Source organism: Callorhinus ursinus, unplaced genomic scaffold, assembly GCF_003265705.2.
Source record: "Callorhinus ursinus isolate GAN/ISIS: 27379988/994484 unplaced genomic scaffold, GSC_fseal_2.0 scaffold44, whole genome shotgun sequence".
NCBI classification, from domain to species: Eukaryota; Metazoa; Chordata; class Mammalia; order Carnivora; family Otariidae; genus Callorhinus; species Callorhinus ursinus.
Window position 1 is genome coordinate 1,173,575 of NW_027397106.1, and position 23,715 is coordinate 1,197,289.

The 23,715-nt window shown below is 46.3% G+C and overlaps 1 protein-coding gene across 6 annotated transcripts in view; it reads left to right on the plus strand.

Moving 5' to 3' along the window:
- The window catches only part of CBX5 (chromobox 5), a 36,954-nt gene extending 24,492 nt beyond the window's left edge, over positions 1-12,462 (plus strand). For all 6 annotated transcript variants that reach the window (XM_073881885.1, XM_025882904.2, XM_025882906.2 and 3 more), the window contains 2 exons: positions 2,302-2,402; positions 4,039-12,462. In XM_073881885.1, the coding sequence (XP_073737986.1) occupies positions 2,302-2,402; positions 4,039-4,189 (252 nt within the window). In that variant the 3' untranslated portion in view covers positions 4,190-12,462. The remainder of the gene's footprint in view (positions 1-2,301; positions 2,403-4,038) is intronic.
- Positions 12,463-23,715: the final 11,253 nt, after the last annotated feature.

Here is a 23,715-nt window from a genome sequence, read left to right on the forward strand (position 1 = left end):
GATCCCAGGGTCCTGGGATCGAGTCCCACATCAGGCTCCCTGCTCTTTGGGAGCCTGCTTCTCTCTCTCTCTCTGTCACTCATGAATAAATAAATAAAATCTTTAAAAAAAAATAAATAAAAAATAAAAGACTGAGACAAGTGATAGAGAATATGGGAGATCAGCGTTCCAAAAAGAATTGAAATAAGAGTGAGAGATTGGAGGCTACAAGTGAAAGTGGACTCTAGGTTTGTGTCTGTCTCCTTATTTGTTTCCCTGATTAATTTTAATTTTTTTTTAAAGATTTTATTTATTTATTTGAGAGAGAGAATGAGATAGAGAGAGCACGAGAGGGAAGAGGGTCCGAGGGAGAAGCAGACCCCCTGCTGAGCAGGGAGCCCGATGCGGGACTCGATCCCGGGACTCCAGGATCATGACCTGAGCCGAAGGCAGTCGCTTAACCAACTGAGCCACCCAGGCGCCCTTAATTTTAATTTTTAACAACCTTATTTTTAAAACCACTCTATTCTGGTGAGGTGTGTTTATCATTATGATATAGTTTACTGATAAGGAATTTGAGAATGCCTTCCCTTCTCTAAGGAGCTAAGACTTGGTTCTTTCTTTTTTTTTAGTCCTTTGTATTCTGGCTTTTGTCATTTGATTGATTTTCTAACTTAAGAGACCAAAAACAACACAGCAGAAGACTTGTGACTAGCCATTTGTGACATACAGTGTGTATTTCCCCAACCTAAGGTTTCTGTCCTTTCGAAAAGGAGTAGTCTGGCTTTAGACCTGCTGGCCAACATAGAGAGTTTCGTTCCTACGCCAGGTTCTGATGCTGCTGACCTTGAAAACAACCCCCACACGTCCCTTGTAATGTTCATCTGGGGCCCCTGGCAGCATTCTCAGCCATGCTGGCGGCTGTCAGGTAGGTAGCCGGGAAGATAGGTGATTGTATGTTTTAAAGGTACAGGAGGGGATTGCGTTTCTTTCTTTAGACCACTGCAGAAGAAATTTGTTAGTTGGCATTATGCCTGATTTAAGATTACTGCCTGTGTGATGATTTTAGCATTTTCCTCGCCTCGGCTCCTTTTCAGCAGCTTGAACATTTTTCTTCCTTTCCCTCTCTATGTGGCAAACTGTTTTCAGCCGCCAGCTATGATTTACGACTCAGTTCTTGTGCCAGCGTTCCAGCTGTGAGCAGCTGTGTGCACATCTGGGAACCTCCTCTCTTTAAGCGCCCCCAAAAGAGGCTGTGTTTTTGAGTCAGTATCTCCCCTGATCCGTGCATGGAATTTCCTTCCCAGTGTGGGTTCTGGTATCTTTGGGGACCACCTGGATCCTGAATACTTTGTATCTCTCAGAAAAAAGCAGGGTGAATGTCAGATCAAAGAGATTTTATTATGAAAATCAGACATCAGAGATTTAGTTCATTTGGGCAGTCTTACTAAATCTTTTTTATGTTGCCACTAGATAAGTTTGCATTATGTTCCATAATAAGGTCTTTAAAATTACCTGGTTTGTCTAAAATGTCACTGTTTTGCTCTCATCAGTGCCATCACACCCGAATCGGACTTTGTGGTCCTGTCTCAATGGCATGATTGCATTTGACCAAGTTTGAATAATCTCCAAGAAAAGTACCAGTTTGTTTTAAGTCACTGTCCAGTTCTGTTCTCTAATTTGCTAACAACTCATCCACATCAGGAGGGGTTAGGCACAGACCAGGGCCTCTTCTCCCAAGTGTGTGGGTATTGCAGTACATGAGCTCTGAAAGAAATTTGCTGTTTTATGGTACTGCCTTGAATCATTCTTACCTCTGTTCTTTCATCAATATAGACGACTGTGTGAAAGAAGTATTAAAAATATTGGTCAAGGTTAAGGTAAATTAAATGTCTAAAAAAAGTTAAGATTGGTATATTTGAAGTTTATAAAATGAAAAAGGGTTTAGTTTGGGTAAGCATGGACTTGTTTATCATCTTGGAAGAAACAGTTTAGGGGTAGTCAATTCATAATATCAAGGAGATTAGATTAGAGGGTTAGATGAGTGTTTAGATGATGCCTCCAGAATATCTTAAGGGCTATGGAAGAATTTTAGGGGCCGCTCCTCATCCTTGAAGGAGTACTGGAAGAACAACTGCATCTTCTTACAAAAATATTTCTTGGCGTCACTGTCACTGGCTGGCCCAGTATTGTATTTCTTAAGTTCTAAGAATCTCTGAATTGGTGACAAATATGGACTTAGATGGTGCTTTGTTGAACTGAGAAACTGGGTTTTTTTTACTCTTCTCTAAGCTGTAACCTTTCTTTATCTTCTATTTATAGCAGAGCAATGATATCGCTCGGGGCTTTGAGAGAGGACTGGAACCAGAAAAGATCATTGGGGCGACAGATTCCTGTGGCGATTTAATGTTCCTAATGAAATGGTGAGAGAGATTGGGCCTCACTGTACAGTTGTGTTTCTTTGCCAGTGGCTTGAATTTGTATGGAAGATAGGGAAGATGGAGTATTCCCCAACTAAGAATTTTGATTGGCAAGGATCTTTGGCTGATATCACCTGTTAGTATTAATGGAAATTAGGGTTGGGAGTGGATTTAAGACATTCTCAAGCTTTGGTATTAAGCCAAATTATTTTAGCACCAATACCTAAGGTAGCTTTGAGGTAGGATACATATAGACATGACCTAACCATTTATTTACACAGTTCTGAATCATTTACCATCAGGCCACGAGCCTGTGGCCATGAGAAAGGACTTGAGTGAGGCTTTCTTCCATCACTGAGGATCAAAACAACTGAATAATCTCAACAAAAAGCATTAAGACTAATACTAGCCAAGTGTAAGTTACTTCATTCGGTGGAGGGGGTGTTTCTTAGAGGAAAGTGTAGTTACTTCCCTCAGTTTGGTTTCTTAAAGACAGGGTGATTTATGATGTGGCCCTCACTACCTCTCTGTTTCCAAGTGTTCTGGGCTTGTGATTTAAGTTTGGTCTCTAAATAGAGGCTTCGTGCTGCATTGCCACTGAGGAAGCTAATTTACCTTAAAGTTGTAGAATCAAAAGGTTTAATATTTTATCTGATTGAAATTTTGCTGGTAAATTACCCAGAAGCCTGGATTTGAAGAATCATTATACTGTGTCAGAAGTAAGGAGCTGTATTGACTGCTTTTCCCACTCAGCCATATGTGTTACTTATAATTTACATTCATATATTAACTAGCTTTTTTTTCCCACCACAGTCCAAATTTGAGTGTCTGATCTGAGCTGTGTGTTTTCCCCTCCTCTCCTCACCCATTATACCTCTATGAATTAAACATCTCAGTTTTCTAGAAAAGGAGGTAGTTGTCTTTGCTCACATCTCAGTGGAATTTTAATTTAAAATATTTTTTTTTCTCGATTTGGAATACTGGTTAAGGGACTTGATAGATTTTTTTGTTATATATGGTAGTAGAGCGTTTGTAACTTGGGTAATTGAAATTTGCAGCTAGTTCCTACATTTCGTTTTAGTGACTAGATTTTACATTCTCTCTTATTCTCCTGTATGTGAGTACTGTTGTGGACTTAAGTTTCTGTTGACTTATTATTCCAAAGCATTGTTTTCACCAAAAGGATAATAAGTGTTTAAAAGGCCACAAGATGAGGAAGGTTAAGACCCTTCCACTCAGATGATCCAGAAGCTGGATTGATCATTCTGTGCATAATCAATAGAACTGATTATAGGTTTGATTGTGTTCACTCAATACATAGAAATCAAAATTATAGGAGCAAAATTTATATAACTTCATTTTCAGCCTTTTGATTAAGCCTGCTGTGTTTTCCATCTAAGTTCTAGCTGAAGACTTCTGCTTCTGTCTGATGTAGTAGTTAAATGATACTCACTGATAATTTATTTACTTGAATTTCTCCTTGAAAATATTGAGGTGTTAGGGTCCTTCTCACCTTCAAATCAAGATGGAGAAGAAATCAAGTCAGTTAAATCCATATAACAATATAAACCTTGGTTTAGATAGATTCTCTCTCACTCTTACTTCCTCTCCTTCTAAGTCTCATATTCTTTCTCTCCAGGAAAGACACAGATGAAGCAGACCTGGTTCTTGCAAAAGAAGCTAATGTAAAATGTCCACAGATTGTGATAGCATTTTATGAAGAGAGACTGACGTGGCACGCATATCCTGAAGATGCGGAAAACAAAGAGAAAGAAACAGCAAAGAGCTAAAGGAGGGGGTGGTCTCTGTCATTTCTCTTTGTATATAATACATTCACCTCCCTGCCTCCTCTCCCTTCTGCCCACCCCCTTCTATCCTAAACACATCCATAAAAAATGTGCTTATCACTGTGCTCCACAGGAGAAATGTTGGTATTGGTTCTCTTGTAACATAACTGATGGTCTGATTCATGATAAGTGTCTCTCTGTGAAGACCAGGCATTTACATACTGTGTAATTCCCACAGTTTTTTCCTTTGCCCTGATCTCTTCCTTCTGCTCCCCTGCGACCTCAAGATGTGTTTTAACTTTTTAATCACCTTAGGGTCTTGATCTTTTCAGGGTTGGTTGCTTTTAGATTGGGGGATTTTGTTATAATGATGATGAATTTTGGTTTCTTGCTTTGGTTCTTAGAACATGTTGATGACCAGCTAGCTTTTGTTTTGAGATGTTGGGATAGAAAAGATGTTCCCGTCTTTTTAAAAAGCCAATAGCAACTGCCTACCTGTTGGGGCTTTCCCAACCTCATTCAGCTCTACCCAGTAGAATACAGGGTTCCTGGTGTGGTCCTGCTGGGCCACCCTCTGTTGTTCACCCCCACTCATCCTCCCAGAATAGCTCCATTCCTTGGAGGACTTGAAATGTTACACTCAGATTTGTCAAGGCACTCTTAGCCCCAGGACTTTTGGCCTTGTTTCTTAGCAATCCCTGATTCTGCTTCTGCAAGGTGGTGTAGTCTGTCATAAAATGACAGGATTATGAACTGTGGAGATTTTTAGCTATTCGTACATGAGGATGATGGGGTAGGATACAGTTGTCTTTATGATCACCTATGGTATATATGTATTTTTTCCTTCCATCCCTCACATTTGGACTATATATTTATGTAGGTGTGAGTGACTGCCTGGTGCTTGCTTGTGCCAAGGTGCTAGGCACCCTCCAGCCCTGCCAGCTTTTGTGGCCTCCCAAAGCATTCCTGGTACCAAAGAGGCTTCAGACCTGACCCTCACTTCTCAGTGGACCCAAGTTTCCCCTCCATGCCATTATTTTCTGTGGGGAATTCTTGGAGGGGAGCCATCGGCCACAGTATCAATTTTAAATATTCATAGCGTTTATAGTCATAAATTTCCTGCTTTGTTGACTCCTGGATTTGCCACCAAGAGTCCCCAAGGTATTACTACTCTTCCCCTTTCCTACCCTCAAACTCTTCGTTGTATTTCATTTTTAAAAATAGGATTCTGTGGAAGACTTATCACCTCAGAGTGACAGGCCTTGGCATCAGCATGTTGACACAACCTTCTGTCCCTATTCAGAATATTTCCCTTTTGGCTTCCTCCGGCTTTGCCATTATATTGAGAGATGATTGTCTGATCTTATCCTTCCATCCTTGTCCCCCCAAGAAATGCCCTACTTCTCTTTAGCCATTTCCTTTTAGTTGGGGGGGGGGTGACTAGAGAATCAAGACTAAAAGTAAGGCAATAGCAGGGTTATGAGCATCCGTGTCCCAGTCCAAAGCTGAGGAATTAAGAATAAATGCTTGAAATAGCCTTAACTCTAGAGTTCACCAGCCATTGAGGTGGTTTTTATAGTTGCTTTTGATTTTTAAGACATACAGCTTTCTGGCCAGGAGCAGTCAGCCATTTCTAGATTATTCAGAGTAATCAGGGGAATGGATAGATTGCTGCAGTCCACAGATGAGCTGAATAATATGCAAATCATATACCCATTCATAGCATTTGTTACCATTGCTTTCCTGCTCAGCTGCTGATTGAATTCTGTGTGCTTGTATAAATTATGTCAAAAATTATACTGCACAGTTGAGAAGACAGCTGTTGCTGCAGTGACATGACAGACTGGAACAATGAAGCTCTTGGTTTAAGTCATCCAGGAAAATCCTTCTGAATGGTAATGTGATTGGGTGAGAACTCCTAACCCATACCTCAAGTGGGTAGGAGTTTTTAATCTCCATCTTTCTTTACTCTGAAAGAATTCAAGGCCTAGATCAAGTGGTAGATAATTGATGGTTAGTACTTAATCTGATGGGCATCTGAAAGAAAGAATGGATGTCATAAAAGTAGCCAAGGATATAATTAGGGTAGACAAGAATAAGACAAAAGTAGGCCAGAGCCCCTGAGGTGGTGAGCTGGGCCTGTTGATCTGCAGGTGGAGAAAATGACAGCTTATCCATGGAGCCCGTGTGTGTCTCCCAGGAGCAGTGGGCATGTAAACTATAGTGACTATTTTCCAGACCAAGATCAACATGTGGACAAAGAACACAGCAATTAGTTGCTGCTGAGATTGGTCCTGAGAAAGCTGGGGCACGCGTTTGGTGTGGTTATAGGTGATATTTAAGACATTCATCAAAATCTGATTCTCTTTTAGCAAAGGAAGTACCATCTACTCATCAGCTCTGTAATACCTTACTCTTCACTCCATCTTTTCTGTTCACAGTTTATTGAATCATGGTCTTGTACTGAATGCTGCTGCCAGAACAGTCGTTTTCTCCCTGCCTACCTACAGCTGCTTCAGTCGGAATGTAGGGAGCCAGAGCCCGGTTCTGGCTTCAGCCCTCAGCAGAAAGGAAACCAGATGCCTGCCTTGTGTTTCTGGCTTTGTTAGTTCTGAACAGCTATTCTGGCCCTTGCAGAATTGTGACCTCAAATGGAGACCTGTCTTCATGGGGCTTTCTTCTCAGAAGAGTTAGTAGCCATGGGCTACACACTCCTAAACATCTAGGTCTCTGGTGCTCAAAGCATATTTTTCCTGTATTTACTTAGTCTTCTTTCAAAACCTCTTTCTAATGCTGAATTTCTTCTAGTTATCAGCATTCAAGGATCTCCCTTTCCATAGGAGGTAGCAGAGTCTTGCCCAGCAGAGTTTACTAGTAGGTCAGTGTAGCTGCTCTTCTGGGCCCTGCACTGGGCCAGTGCCCTCATGTTAGGATTAGCTGTTAGGAACATCAGCCCTGATGGAAGCACCCATTTTTAACCTGGAGAGAAGAGAACCATGTCATTTTTCCTCCCGCAGTCCAGTTTTTGTCTGCCCAAGGGAGCATTTGAGCCTGTGGTGTTCCTTAATCAAGTCTAGGTGGTCCTTGACTGTCCCCCAGCCATATCTGTGTACTGCTCTTTGTTGGTGATGAAAGGTTAGTCCTGTTCCATAGCTTGGGCAGTTATGTTATTCTTAACTCTCTTCATTCCTGTTCTGTAGCTACCCTGCAGTCCATTTTCCTTCTCTCCAGGTCAGATCCTAGGGCTTTTTGGAAGGTACTTGGGATTTTCATGCGATTTTTGTTGGATCTGTGTTTAGTCCAGGTCACCTCAGGTACAGTGAGGGGTCAGAGGGACCTAGCTTGTGTCTGGGCTGGAGAGCAATTGTCTTTGCCCTTAGGGTTTAAATGCAAGGGCCTAAAATATTGCTTTCCAATGACATGAGAACACCAGGCAGGGTTAGGTCATCAGATTTGAAATGTGGAGGTTATTGCTCACAAATGAGATCAAAGGGAAAGCTCATTTTGCATCCATGATTCCATCCTTTTGGTTTAAGGTTTTTAGATTAAAAATTATAGTGTGGAGGTCTGTACCTTTGTAATTAGACTGCCAAGCAAGCATACCTGTGGCAAGGTGGAGAAGAGGAATGGTTTGAATCCAGTATATTCTAGTTTCATGCTGGCTTTATGGCTAATCATAAAAGTTACATTCTCAAAAACGGAGATGTTACCAGCCTTGCACCCAGGAGTATATGATATGCTCAGAATTCAATGTCCCCATCCAATTAATAGTGTGTGGATTTGTATTGAGCTGTCCATATTCTGGCCACCTTAGTGTTCATCAACATTCATTTTATTCCACAAGCACTTTTTTGGCCTTGGGGGTACAAAGTTCAAGAAGATACAGTCCCTCACCACAAAGAACTTTCATTCTGATGTGGGATGAACTGACTGTTAATAGTTCAGTGAAATAAATGCTACAAATGGGTACACATTTTTTATTTGGGGACAGTAGGAGGGTGACAGTTCATAGGGGGATAGACCTGGACCTTGGATGAACTGAGCTAACTGGCTATAGATGGACTATAACAAGGGCTTGTTTTATTCCAGAAAATAAGGATAACTGAAGGTTGGTTAGCAGTGCTGTTGCTGAGAGAAAATAACAGGTGAGTGGGGATTGAGAGCCCCTCATTTTGATCCCTTTTATGGGCTCTTTGCCAAAGTATTTAATGATCTAGTTAATCCTTGCCTGTGGAAAGTATTATCTATGTTGCAGATCCAGTTCTGTGGTGTTACATTATTGTGGGTTCTGTAACATTTATTCCTCATGGACATTGTATCAGAGTTGCTCACACGTTTTTGTTTCTCATCCTTTTGGAAGAATTAACGTGAGGTTGGCTTTAAGCCTAAAACAAGGACATACTTTTCAATGACAAGGGATTTGCTAAAGGCTTAGGGGCATAGCTCTTAACTCATGAGCATCTATTCTGTGCAGTGTAGTTTTATTCAACACTGCAAGGTGGTGATTTCTAAGCAGATGTGTGTCAATTATGTGGAAACCTCTCCGGGAAGTGCACATACCCTGGCATTTCAGATTTGATCAATCTAGGGAAGTCTAGAGTGAGGCCTAGCCCTGCTAAGAAACAGTCTGACTTGAAGAAGTTTCTTAATTCTGAACTGTGTAACCATAAGAAAAAGATACTTTTCTCTCTCTGGATCATTGAGAGTTTACTAACTTTGGAAGTGAGAATTCCCAGGAATGAAGAGTAACTGTTCTGGAAGATTAAAATGTGAAGGTTCTTTGGATAGCTTCATAAAAACAATTCTAATTTCTTTGTGCTTGCGCTGGATTTCTTGAATTTTAAACTACCTCATCTTGTCTTTTTAGAGTTACTTCAGCTTGTCCTTGCCACTCTAACATCATGCTTGACTTTGGTTGTTTTCTGACATGGAATTTTTTCTATGCCTTGACAGCATGTTCTTTTGCCTTTTCATCCTGATCCTCATTTCATCATCTCATATTGTTCTTCTGTCAGAGAAATCTTTTAAAATAGTTTAAAATCTTGGCTTATGGGAAGAAAGTGATCCTTCAATGCTGTTTGTCTCTGGGATCAGTAAGAGTTAAAACAAGGTGGTGGGAGGAGGGGACAGAACCTGCACTGGAGGCAGCTGAGGAGGGAAGAGCCATTAATTAAGACAATTTCAAAGTCAACTGATTGTGATCATTAATGTCACAATAGATCAAAACCTAATTATCACAGCCTAGGTAAGGGCCATCAGTATTAATCGGAAAATCTAATAGGAAACTATTATCAAGAAATTAGGCTAAATTGAATGCAATGAACTTTTTATCTTGCCGTTCTGTTTGTGTGTGTGTGTGTGTGTGTGTGTGTGTGAGAGAGAGAGATGTCCCCTGGCATTGGCAGGTGTGACCCTCACAGTTGATCTAGGTGCCAGTAGCCAGTTCATCACACTTTCTGAGGAATTCCAACAGATTGAACCTGAACTGTCATTGTCATTTTAATGTCTTGAACATTATCATCACCTGGACTTTTCCAGTGTGACCAGCAATCAATGAAAAAAGGTTAATATTTAGGTCTTGGGATGGTTGGTCCTGCCTGGAATGAGCGTATCCCTGGTGGACATTATATTGTGTGTGTTGGCAAATCATTCTTTGAGCTTCAGATGTATGTAGAGTCCTGCTGCTCTGGCTCTTTTGAGGGGGTACAGAGGAAAAGAGGGGCTTCCTGCCTGGAGATTCTTCAAGGAGACCCGAGAAGATAAGAATTTAATTGTGTCACAGAGCTTTTAAAGCTCAAGTCAGTGTTTTGCAGTTTCCAGTAGCTTTAGGATTTAATTCTAAGCTAGGGCTAACTGTGGATTTAGTATTTTTTCCCCTAGTTTTAGGATAAGGATCATAATGATTACTACCAGAATCCAGTTGTAACTTTGGGGGGTGGGGGGGGGAGAAGGTGTTTTTTCTTTTACGCTTTCATCCAAGAGTTATGCCCCTGTTGGGATATTAAAGAATATTACAAGAGTCTTACAACTAGTTCTAGGGAACACTTCATCCCCTCTCTCTGAATGGAAGACTAGGGGTCACCATTTATATCCTTAATCTCGAGAGCCATTTATGAAGATCTTGCCAACTCCTGGAGTTGGGCTGGTGCAGAAAGTTTGGAAAGATGCTGCCTTGTGGGCATTGAGGGGAGGGACAGGCAGCAGCAGGAGGGTGTCTGGTGGCCAGATCCTGCTGCCTGGCTTAGCCTGGAGAGAGTGCTGTAACCACTGCTGTTGCTAGCCTTGCGCGCCTCCCCCGACCGTGCAGCTCAGAGCACTACCAAGACCACCGCTGGGGACAAGGTTCTTGCTCGAATGAGGTCTTGTTCTTGGATTTTAGGATTTAGGAATAGGGGTTACTCAGTATAGAACTTTGGAAAATCAGTGTGACTTACTCCCTCACCTCTTAATGGTGAAGTGAGTATTTCTTTACAAAAGAATTCATGCCCTGAATGCTTAAAATGTAATTTTATTTGCAAAACATCAGTTAACACATGATTTTCAGAAGCAGTCTGTGTCTCCAAGGTTCCTCACGTTATGCCAGATAAGTAATAGGCCCTCTGTTAATACTTGTGGGTTGGTTGAGTTCATCTAGTTTGCAGAGTGAAGTGTACCTGCTGACTTCCTTTTGCTTGCACATGCAGTCTAAGAAGTAAGATGCCCTAGGGAGTGAAACAAGAATTGAGTGGATGCTGACTATGTGTGCCAACCTCCTCAACTGATTCATAATGGCTGACCTTGGGCAAGTCACTCCTTTCAATGCCTCAGTTCCCCATCTGTCAAATGGGGTTAATGATACTGACCTACCTCACAGGGGTGTTGTGAGGCATTGTAAATCAAAGTTGGTAGAATACTTTAGGGTCCTCAATGGAGGATGCCTTGAGCCGAAGTCTAAAGTCTAGACCTGACCTAGGCTTTAGTCCTCACTGAGCTGTCCCAAGGTTTGGAACTACTAGTGACCTCGGCAAGTTCTCTGCCCCCCACCCCTCATCAAAGCTGCTAGTTCAGGTGTTGACAGTGTTTTTGTGAATGTTGGAGTCTTAATAGTCCAGACATAGGATGTTCTGGGGGAAGGCACTTAGTATTTTCTATGTCTTGCATCCACAAAGAGAGGCTGTTTCAGACCCAAGAGCATTGGATTAGGGAACTATGAGGCAGGGATGCTACTGCTTGTTTCTCTCTGCGGGTTGGGAATTAAGGCCCCATTCCCCATGGGATTGGAACAGACTTCAGCTGTCTCAGGAGCAAAGGAACACAGTGGGCTTAATTTATATCGTTGGTTTTATCGAGTTCCCCCCACCACCCCGAACTGAGTCACTGCACCCCTTGCCTCCCCATAGGAATCAGCTGGTTCAATAAACATAACCACTTTCTCCATCCCCTACCAGAAAAGAGCCACTTTGGGAAATTTTTTTCTAGAGATAGGTTTAACACTCTTAAAGCTTCATCCAACTTAACTGTACTCATTTGTCATCTTCTCAGTGTCCATAGTCTGAACTGGACTTTGACCTGTTTTTCCTCTGGTTTGGGAAAAGTTTGGACACTATTTCTATTTGCCCAGATGTGGGCTCAGCCAGCTCCTCTTCCCAACAGGGCTCTTTTTCCTTTCCCTCTCCTTGGCCCTAGACGTGTAACCCATGGAAAAGCACAAGGTCCTGGCCCCTTGCTGCGGTCACATTACCGGTTCTCCGTGCTTTGTGGACTTGCTCTGTTCCCCCAGCTCTGGCGGCACCTGGTAGTTCTGTGGAGTTCTGGAGGATGGAGAGAGCACAGTCTGACCTCCTGCCAAGTAGCCAGGAGTTGATTTACCCATGGCCCAGCAGCCTTGCCACCCTTTCCCACAGGATGGGATGTGAGAGACTCTGAGAGGCTGGGCTTCTTTCCGCACTCTGTTCCATCCTGAGTAGCAAAACACATCACGCTTGGTAGCCAGATTTCTAAGTGGAAAAATGGGAAATTGAATTCTCTATGGACCTTTTTGGTTTGTGGGGGAGTTTTGGTTGTGTTCCTTGGTTTTAGTTCAGCCAAACATGTCGGCTTTTCATTTTTTTATTTTTTTTAGGATAAGTGATATATATATATGTTCGCCTTTTAAATGTAAATGTTTAAAAGTAGGCAATTTATGTGTTTCCACAACTGACATTGATGCAGACCTCATTCTCTCCCCCTCTTCCACCCTCCTCTTTTCCCTCTTTTCATACTCTTGTATTGGTTCTAATAAATGGTTGCTTTTCAAATACGGATCCTGAGTGGTGGTTTGAAGATCTGGGTCTGACACCCGTCCTTAATTTGGTCCCTGGAATGTCAGCCAGTTGTCAACACATGCCTTTCTGGAAGAGCAGCGAGACTTCCAGAGCAAGGGCTGTCTTTTTTTTGTGTGTGTGAAGATTTTATTTATTTGACAGAGACAAAGTGAGAGAGGGAACACAAGCATGGGGAGTGGGAGAGGGAGAAGCAGGCCTCCCGCCAAGCAGGGAGCCTGATGCAGGGCTCGATCCCAGGACCCTGGGATCATGACCTGAGCTGAAGGCAGATGCTGAACGACTAAGCCACCCCGGCGCCCCAACAAGGGCTTTCTTCTAACAGTTGCTGGTCTCTGACTTGCCGCAGGGTGGCGCAAGCCTGAGAGTAAGAGACCGTGTATCCCATTCCTACTCTATTCCCTTAACCTGTTCAGACTGTGCCTTCCTGGTCTCTGCACTCATCTCTGCTGCCAGTGGCTCAGAGAATAAATATTAGCCTTCAGCAACCCAGGGACCTCAGAAGAGTCAGCTCCTGGTTATTAGAATTTGTGGAAAACTGCATTGACAATCTAAGGCTTGAAAATCCCAGTATATGTGAGCTTGCAAATACAGCTATTTTATTATCTTTTCTGATTTGCTTCTCAAATACCAAAGAAACTATTTCTCTGATGACCTGTTGATTGTGGGTCAGGAACATGGTGTGTCTGTGTGAGCTGGGCAGGGGGAGCAATTGGAAGTTGGATTAAGAAAATATGTAAATAATTTATTAATTAATAAAAGCCTGGTGCAGTTTTGAATCTAATGGACACAGACAGAAACTCACAGAAGAGCAATGAGGAAGGCAGAGGGGTCCCAGAACCCAGACCTCCTCCCACTGAGAACACCGCTGAAGGCTGAGCACTCTTTCCCACTCTCATCTGCAATTCTCCCCTCTTGTTTTCCCTTCTTGCTGCTGAGTTATAGGGTCTCCCCAGCCTAATCTCGTAAAGTCTTATGAAGACATCTGTAGGTTGGCTGGTTTAATGGTCCGTGACCCCATAAACATGGGACAAGAGAGCCATTTGGTCCACTTCAGAGCCAGCCCCTTCTGGACATTATTTATTTCCCATCTCTGAAGCCTGGGACTGCTTGTCCCCTTCCCTTCCCTTTCCTAGTTCCTCACGCCACTTTGTTCCTGCCTTAGGGCCTGCGCAAGGCGCAGCTCTGGGGTTTTGACACCGCACTCCCACTCCTAAACAACTGTGTCTTGGTTTTTGTTTCCCTCCAGTGTGTCAGGGGGTACGCCTGCATGGCACTCATTCAGATGAGCTCATCATCGCTCATAACTCTTCTCCCAGGAATGTTGCCTCTCAGTGTGCTGGACAAGTCGGGAGCTGGGCTGTTTTGTCTCCCCTTTTGTCTCCACTAAAGGGCTGCAGAGCTGGTGAGATCGATGCAGCACTGACAGCCTGGGGAAGATGGAGGACCGAGTGCAGGGCTCTGTGCTTAGGTGGGCTGCCGGGTGCATGCGCTCTGCTAGAGGAAGTGGCCCCCCAGGCAGCCTCCACCCTTGGAAGGAAGCGGAAGCCCTGGTGTTGAGGGCTACTGCCCGTGAGTGCGTGCAGAGAGAAGCCCGTTAACAGCCTGCGGACACGCCAAGCTGCTCCCCGAGCCTTGAGGGTGACCTGCGGAGGGGCGTGGGGGCAAGCAAGGCAAAAGCCGGGAGCCTGCCACACGGGTCCTGGGGGGCTTTAACTCCAGCAGGGATGGGGGAGGTAACGACTGAGAAATCTCACGAACCCTTTCTCTCAAAACCCTCCTGCTTGAAGTCAGGGACAGGCTGAAGGCACGTGAGGGGAAAGGGTCTGGTCCTGGGCTCTGGCTCGTCGCCTTTGTTTCCTCCCCGGCCTCTGCTCTCCTGCTTCCCCTACCCCCTCTGCAGCTGTAACATCTTGCTTTCCAGGTGCCGTCTCCCTCCTCTCTCAGCTTCTGTTTTTATTTGTATTTTTTATGGTTTCTCCCCTTTGTCTACTGTATCGTATGTGTTTTTCTCTTTCTTTGTCTTTTTTCTTCTCATTTCTGGTCTCTCCACCCCGTGTTTTCTCCACCCTCTTTAAATTTCATAAGCAGCCTCAATTTGGACATTTAATTTCAACCCCATCAAATTATTATCTTTCTTGCAACAATCTGGGACTCTTTACGAGCTCTTTCTACCCCATGCCACCTCTGGAAACAGGTGCATCTCTTTCTGTGTATAATGTGATGCTCCCTCCCAGATGGGGAAAGGCGATGCCTCATGCCTTTTCTCAGCAAAGCCTTGTGTGATCATTTGGTTGTGAGCCAGGGAGAGAGGAAGAGAGGCTGAGAATTGCGCTGGCTGATAAATCTGGGGGCTGCTGAGATGAAAAGGTTTGGGGTTATCATTGTACCCCTTCCTTTCCTCCCCCTTCCTGCTACTGCTGTCTTCTGGGAATGAAGCTGGCGGTGAGCTGAGGGATGGGCCCCAGCTGCTGCAGGCTGCAGTGAGGAAATTCTGCTTCTATGTCTGCAGCAAGGGTGGGGGTGGGAGCAGGTGAGATCTGCGGTGCGGGGGAGGAGGGCAGGTGAACGGAAGCCCTTGCCTGCGCTGCGTATGCACAGGAGGGACCATACCTTCCTGCTATTTCCAACACCATGCGGCACCTCCCTGCTGCCTGTTCCCCGACTCCCCTGCCCCCGCTGGAACCCTCTGCTGCCTTATGTTTCAACTCCCAGAGACCGGGGGCATGACTCTGCCCCTTTGTCCTGTCACGCACCCCCCTCATCTAGTACCCCCTTCCTCTAGTTCCTGCCTCCCCGTTCCAGGCTTATTTGCACAAGGAGCTGGGAGGTAGAGGGCTCAGAGCCACCAGGATGCTCCCAGTCCGGGACAAGCCTGGCCTACCTCTTTCTCACAAGTGCTGCCGAGGATGGGGAAAATCCTGCTCTGAGACCAGGACACAGAGGATGCTCCCTCTTTCCGTCTTTTCTCTGCCCTTCCTGCCTCTCCCTTTTTCTCCTGTTCATTCTCATTTCCTTTTCCCCCTTTTTTCCTCTCTGTTTTATTTCCATGTTTCTAGGAACAGACTACCAATAAGGGCTCACGGGAAGGAATTGAGAGGGAAAGAAAAGTACAGTGTTTTCCCCCCTCCCCTTTCTCCTCTTGGGGAATTGGAGCATCTCTCCATCCTCAGCCCTCCTGATTCTCTCAGCAATGATGTCTACGACAGGGACTCTTAACCTTGAAAAACAGCTTCTATTTTTAATTGAGTACTTCATGATTTTGTATATGAGGGAGACCCTTGTCATCCCCACAAACGCAGAGTCAGTTATCTGGTATTTTTCTGGTAAAAATTTTAAGATTATCACTTTTGATAATTTTATAACCCTCCTTGAGGTGATTGGAGTCTGGGGTGTTGCTCTTTAGCTAAACCAATTGCATCCTTATTTCTGTCTGAATCTGTTGCTCCCTTCCAGCATAGGAATAAAAACTTCCTTCTCTGGGCGGAGGGGTGTCTTCTTGCTCCATTCATCAACCTAAGGGATCCTGGGGCAGGTAGAAACCATTTCCCTGATTCCCTCCTCCACCCCTAGAAGGCAGGCTCAGCCTGCTGATAGAGGGAGGTGAGGAACAGTGGTTGGGTGTATTGTCCCCACCTTGCTTTTTTCACTCAAAGTGGAGAAGAGGGTTTCCACTTTGGATTAAGGAGCTGGGTCTGGTGTGGCTAGGGACGACGTTGCTTGGATAGAGGACGTGGAAGAGAGAGAGAGAGGGAGGTACAAGGTTATCCCTGTGAGAAACTGGGAGAATGGAATGAAATGAGGAAGGTTGGGAGATGAGAGGCTTGGAAAAATCAGATGCTGTGCAGGGGATGTGTGTGTGCCCAAGCCCAGATGTGAGCACTGTGGAAGCTCACAGAAGGGCCTGTGAGGCCCTCCAAGATGCCTCGGCTGCAGGCACAATGTCTTCACCCAGACACAGACAGCTGGCGCTTCACTTCTGAAGAGCTCTGGGCAGTGAATCAACTTAGCATTTACCCTCATGTGTTCTGAGTTAGAATAGTCTTTGCTCTGAAGTGGATGAGCGCCCTGAAAATCTAAAATATATTTTTGATTACTTAAGGAGGCCCTCCACAGCATCCTGAATGGCTTCAATTTCTACCCTGGCGTGGTGGGGGAGGGCCTGGAATCCTCATGTTTTCCACCCTCAATCCCCAATCCTGCTTCAGGTGGTCTCAGGAAGTGTAGGGGGAGGGGGGCTTGGGGGTTGGCAGTACAGGTGTCTCAGTGGCTGCAGAGGGGATGCCCTCATGTGCATTAGAGATTCCTCACAACTGACTAGCTGTTGCTGTTGCCAACAGGACGGGGAGGCAAACAGCTCCCCCTTCCTCCCAAAGAAAAGGCAGGTTTGTGTGTATATGAGAATTCGGAAATAACTCTCAATATACGTTTGTGCTGATATGAATCTATTAAACCCACTGAGTCCAAGTTGAGTTTAATAGGGGAAGGAATGGTCTAGGTAATTCAAGGTAGCAGATAACCCTCAAATCATTTATGAATATGATTGAAAGTTGCCTTGGATTGCACACAGGTTTTGGAAGGTGCTTTGTGGGCTTCTTTGGGCCAAGAGGAAGAAGTCGTTAATAGAGGCAAACAAAAGCTGTTCTTAGCTCTGCACCAGGACAGCCATACAGATCAGAAGCAGAAAATTGCAGGCAATGTGTCTGTTCAGGTGGAAAGGCAGGGAGGCCAGAGAGGGCCTCAGGGGCAGCATGCTATTGGAAGGCCAGTCAGCATGTTGGAAGGCCAAAGGCACAAAGAATGGCAGGATGAAGTGTGTATTGAGAGAGGTTAGGAAGCAATAGAAGCTCACAAATGACCTCACTCTATATATAGCAAAAGCACCAGCCCAGAACAGCCCTGATACTGGGGGAAAAAAATCATTCCATGAAAGTTCAAGTCAGGCTTTGTCATTCACAGCCTGTCAGTCAGGCTGTGTGATATTGGGTAAATTAATTCCCCCCTCTGGGTATCAGTTTCCTGGTGGGGGGGGGGTGGAGGACTCACATCAAATACTGAATAATAATTTCATTTTTCACAAAATGTTTTGTCTTTTACTGTAATAAAACATAAGGACCAAAACAAATGATGTAATATATGGTGATTAACATAACAATAAAAAATTTAAAAAAATAACATGAACAAAATAATAAAATTTGAAATCAAAAACAACATAAGGAAAAATTGGAAAAAGTGTAATTCTATCATGTTAATATAATTAATGTATTTTTATGTTTTTGTGCTTGACCGGATTTTGTCCATATGAGACAAATTCTTGCTTTTATGTAGTGTGTATGCCATTTTGTATTTTTTTCACTTAAGATCATAAAATAGTTCCATAGCACTATATATTCGTAACAATCCCTTTTTTATTTTTTTTTTAAAGATTTTATTTATTTGAGAGAGAGCGTGCAAGGGTGTTCAGGCATGAGCAGGGGGGGAAGGCAGAGGGAGAGGGAGAAACAGGCTGACTCTCCTCCCCACCCCGGCAGGGAGCCCAGGACCCTGGGATCATGACCTGAGCCTAGCAGAAGGCAGATGATTAACCGACTGAGCCACCCAGGTGCCCCTTAACAATCACTGTTTAAAATGATCATGAAGGTATGAGGTATGGATTCTGGCAGGATCCCGGGTCCTCAAGGCCCCCTCCTACCTCTCTAGCAGCTTTACCTCAGCCTTCTCCCTCTGAAATAGTGGTGGTTCCAAGGTTACCTTTCTCAGCTCTTGTTCTCATTGCACTGTTCTCTCCTCCTGAGATAGCTCATCCATTCACATAATTTCAGCTACTGCTTCTTGATAAGGCTTATGACCCCCAGATCTTTATCTCTGCACCCCAACTGTGTCTTTGTCTCCCCTGTATCCACTTGCCTTCTGTTGCTTCCTCGTGAGGATCCTGGAGAGTTCTCAAAGCCAAGAGCTTTACTGATGGGAGTTCCATGTCACCCCTGCCTTCTGGAGCTCATGGTCTAAGACAGAGTTGGGGCTTGGGGGGTGGTCATTACAGACTTTCTATAGGAGGAACAGTGAATAAGGATGGGAACGTAATTTAAAGAATGACATGATGGGGCGCCTGGGTGTCTCAGTCGGTTGAGTGTCTGCCTTTGTCTCAGGTCATGATCCCAGGGTTCTGGGATCGAGCCTCTCATCAGGCTCCCTGATCCACAGGAGCCTGCTTCTCCCTCTCCCACTCCCCCTGCTTGTGTTCCCTCTCTCGCTGTGTCTCTCTCTGTCAAATAAATAAAATCTTAAAAAAAAAATGACATGATATGACATCAAGGGATGTCTTCGTCATCACCAACAGGGGTGAAACTCACCAAGAACACCAACAATAGTTGGCAAGACTTTCACTGCCAGACTGTCCAGCCACCTCTAGCCTCAGCCCCACAGGCCTTCCTCCTGCCTTTCTACTTCCTGCAGGTCTTAATATCATATGCTCTCAATACCCTGGTCTCAATACCCTTATCCCTGAGGCTCTCCCCGCAGTGGTGTTTGCACATTATGTCCCTTGAAATACTAGAAGGCTGTTTCTGAGTTTGGGATCTCCAAAAAAGTGGCTCATAAATCATTCGGGCCTTGGTGGGAGAAGCACAGAGGGCAGAATGGGGGAATTGGAGGAAGGTGATGGAGAGCTCCCTGAGGAAAGCAGGGGAAAGCAATTGAGATGGAGAAAGGATAGGATTTCTGGGGGGTAAGAAGGAAGAAACTAAGCTTGGAAGAAAGGATGGATAGGGAGTGGGGGGGAAAGGCACTACATGAGGGAGGGGTATCTTGGTTGTGTCCAGAGACCTGGACACCACCACCAAAAAAAGGTGTTGAGAATCTTAGCAGGGACAGTTTCAGGAAGTCCTTCTGTCTGGGAGAGTGGGAGGAGAAGTTGGGGCATTCCAGTGGTGCCCAGCCTCGAGGAATGTCACAATCCCTGACACACATGCACACCTATGGCCTCCTGTGCTAACGGAGTTGCTGGTTGTCTCACCCAGAAAATGCCCGGTTGAAGCTCTATAGGCGGGAGTGGGCTGGAACCCTATATGAATTCCCTCCATATTGGGCACACTCCTCTCTGGTGTGAAGCTGGATCCAGACTGCATCTCTTGGGGGGATAAAGTCAATGTTAAGAATGAAGGGTCTTGGGGAGCGCCTGGGTAGCTCAGTTGGTTAAGCATTCGATTCTTGGTTTTGGCTCAGGTCATGATCTCGGGTTCATGGGATCAAGCCCTGTGTTGGGCTCTGTGCTCAGAGTGGAGTCTGCTTGTTCCTCTCCCTCTGCTTCTCCCCTGCTCACTCTCTCTCTAAAATAAATAAATAAAACATTAAAAAAAAAAAAGGAATGAAGGGTCTTGTCATCAGAGTCAGAGGGACCAATGTTTAGTAAGACAAGCATCCAGCAAACGAGCTTTCCTGCACTGAATGCATTTACACTTCAAAACTCAAGAGTTTGGCCCTTTGTGATCTGCCCAGGTGTCAGTTGATTAATGGAAGAGCCAGGCCTGGAATCCAGATCTGCCTTACCCAGAATTCCCCGCTGTATTCTGTTCCCAGAGGTTTTGCCTGTGCCCCTCCCCCAGCGTTGGGGTGCCTGCTTAAGGCAAGACTGTTCACAATCAAGGGCAGGCTGGGCAATTAAGGCGCCTGGGAGAGCCTGCTGTAAATTGGCCAAGGGAGCACAAAGCCACAGGAAGAAGCTGGAGGCACTGGGGATGGGGGGAGGGAGAGGAGAACAAGATGTGCCAGGGAGGGGACGGGAAGAACAGGGGAGGGAGCTGGGGATCAGGACTCAGTTTTCAGGAGATGGCCCAGAAGGGTTGCCTGCCTCTAGCTGTTAGGCAGCCTGCGGGGATTTGGGGGTTTGTGCTGCCCCCTGGTAGCCATTGAGGGAAGAGCAGTGAGGACCATCAAGCCCACAAGCAGGTCTGACCCCCACCCCATGGGATAAATGTCTTGCTGTCCCACAGGTTCTTGCAGAATTAATACTGGTGAAATTCGAACCCTGGAAACCTCAATCCTTTACTCTTCTTAGCGTGGATCATTTAGTGGAGGTGCTGTCCTCCCCAGGGAAAGGGGCAAGAGGGATCCTCATGTCATCTGCCTGCAATGACATATAGTAAGCATTTCATGAACTATTTCATTCAATCATTATGAAGTCCCTCTTAAGTGGTAATATTTTCATTATTCCCAGTTGAGGAAAAAGCCTCTGAGAGAGAAAGTTGCTTTTCCAAGGTCATGCAGCACTAGAGTTTAACCCTAAACCTCTTTACTTGTGAGTCCAGTGCTCTCTCACTGCATCAGCTCTCCACTCATCCTCCTGGTTTCTCACCTCTCACAATCTTAGGGGTGTTGGACCAAAAAGGAACTGGTGAGGGAGGAGGGACTCACCTGTGGGCTCACAGATATCATGTAAGAGATGGCACTCCGCAGAGCCCTGAGTGTCTCTGTATGTACTCCACACATACAGAGTGCCTGGGAGAATCGCAAGCTTCCTTCCTTCCTTCCACTCCTTCAGTATTTCTGAGCATCTCCTAGGCGCCAGGCTCTGTGCTTAGGAAATGGGAAACAGCAAGGAGCAAACAGTTCCTGTCTTTTTTTTTTTTTTTTTAAGATTTTATTTATGTATTTGACAGAGAGGCAGCGAGAGAGGGAACACAAGCAGGGGGAGTAGGAGAGGGAGAAGCAGGTTTCCTGCTGAGCAGGGAGCCCGACGCGGGGCTCAATCTCAGGACCCCGGGATCACAACCCTAGGGGAAGGCAGACGCCCAACGACTGAGCCACCCAGGCGCCCCGACACAGTTCCTGTCTTAACTGAAGGGGCCCCGCAATCTGGTGGGTGCAACTACCCAAACGTGTATATGGTAGATGACATTAAAAGTTTCCAGAGGTGAGAGAGCTTAAGATCTCCCCAGAGGAGGGAACATTTTAGTACCGACTGAAGGATGTCAACCTCAGTAGGGAGCGGCAGTCCAGGTGGAAACAAGGCAGAGATAAAAGCCAGGTGGATGGAGAGAGCTCACGGGGAGCTTAATGAATCTGCGGTTTGGTGTAACCAAAGTCTGGTTGTGTGCCGGGGTCTGGCTACAATGCAGGTGATGAGGCTAAAGCTAAAGAGATGCCGGCAGAATGTGAGGGGTTTTCCTTGGCATGAGTGAACAATATAAGCTTTCTTCTGCAAGCCTAGGGAGTCCACAGAGTTTTCAGCTGTTGACCATGATGAGACCTGTTTTTTAGCAAGGGACCCCCGGAGGCAGGACTACCACCTAGGAGGCTACACACCAGTCCCGGCAGGAAAATCTGACCGGAAGCCCCTGGTCCGAGGCATCAGAGAAAGGGGACTACATTCAGGAGACAATGACCGGGTCGAGTCCCAGAGAGCCGGAGGAACCGGGAACTGGCGTTTCAGGCCTGGCCGGCGGCCATGCAAAACACACAGATGCCCAGAAGGCGGCGCGAGCCGGGGGAGGTGGGGAGGGCAGAGTTGCCCCGGCCGCTGCTCCGGGAGCCGTGAGAACCCGCCAGCACCCGGGGCGTGACAGGCGCGACGCAGGGGCGCGAAGAGAGCGCCCGCCCCGCGTGGGGCCCGCTAGCCCGCAGCCGCCCGCCACGAATTTATGGCCCCAAACCGGATGCAGCTGTGCACAGCTGGGTATGCAAATATATGCAAATTTACACTGCCCGAGCCTAGTCGCTGGGAGCGTCAAAGCCGGGGGGAAGGGGCGCAGCATCGTTAGTGCTCTTCCGCTCCCTAAAGGAGTTCAGACAGGGTGGGGGGGCATCTTCCCCGCCCAGGTCCCATCTCAGGACCCTGACGGTCGCTTGTGACGAACATGGGGTCCCCTCCCTGTCCCCATGGTGACCTTGTGCACCCCTCACCCAGCCTAAGGTGCAGGGAGAGCGGTCCGGTCCCTGGCACCGCCGACACCACCTGAGCCCTCCTGCTGGTGGGGTTTCGGCCACTGTGAACCGGAAGCAGCCTCTGGGCGGGGGCTGATAATCCCACACCCGCCCGGGCCTCAGAGATGTCCCTCTCCCCAACGCCAGGGAAAGGAAGGGTCGGAAAGCCTGTCTTCTCTCATCCCTTCATCTATCCTCCTGCTTCCCATCCGCTTCTAGAGAACTCCTTCCAGAAGTCTAACCACAGTCACACTTGCTACTGTTACCTGTTTTTCTTCTCGTGATTCGGAGAGAAGACTCTATTTTCGAAATCCCAGTTGGGTTTTGAGGGTGTGGGAATGGGGTGAAGGATTGCTGGGCACAGCTAGCCACCAAGTCCTCCCAGGGAACAAGTCTCTACCGCAGGCTAGACCTAGAAGGGACTCCGGGCTGGGGACCGTCACCTCTCCGCTCTAGCCCCCTTTTCTTGCTGGCTTTTCCCACAACAGCCACAAGGGGTCTTCCTTGCGCCAAGAATGGGAAATCCTTCGCCAGGCTCGAGGATTGGCGGGGGCGCCTGGCGCAGTGTCCTCTCTGCGGTCCCCGAGCACCAGACCCGCAGGCGTGCGACCACCCCGCCCTACCCCAGTAGCTCAACGCAATCGCGGACGACCTTCAGCTCTCTTACCTGCTAAGCAGGTAAGAGGTCCGCGCCACGGACTGGAGATCGGCACTCCTGGGTCTCCTGCTTCTTCCTTTAAGCCAAGGGAGCGGCCAGAGGGCTGGGAGTCGAGGCGAGGAACTGGGGCCAGACACATAGTAGGCGCTCAATAAATGTTTTTGAGATGAATGAATGTGGCCGTGTCCTGTTTAGTAGCTGGGACGAGATGATCTAGATGCGGTTGAGCTGGACCCTCACAAAACAGGAAGGCTCCACAGAGGCGGGGCAACACCCTACCAGGGAAACTGAGGCCATCTATGGGCCCTGGCGCGTGGGACTTGGATTTAGGTACAGCTGGGGAGGTACTGTACTGAGATGGGGAAATTGGAAGGGACGGGGCCGCCAATCAGAAACAACCTTGGATTACCTTGACAATGAAAGGAAGGAGAAAAGAATTCAATCCCTAAAGGAAGGCCTTGTTAGGATTGGGAAACGAGATGTCAGCGTGGGTAAGGGACAGGAGTTTTAGCTAAGGGAAGGAAAGTTAAAGCACTCACTCTCTTCTGTGAGGACAGAATTTGTTAGGTTTAGCTGCACCCGCAGCAGGAGGAATAGTGGTCAGACACCAAGAAAGACTTCCCGATTGGAGTCCTACGGGGAATTGTGGT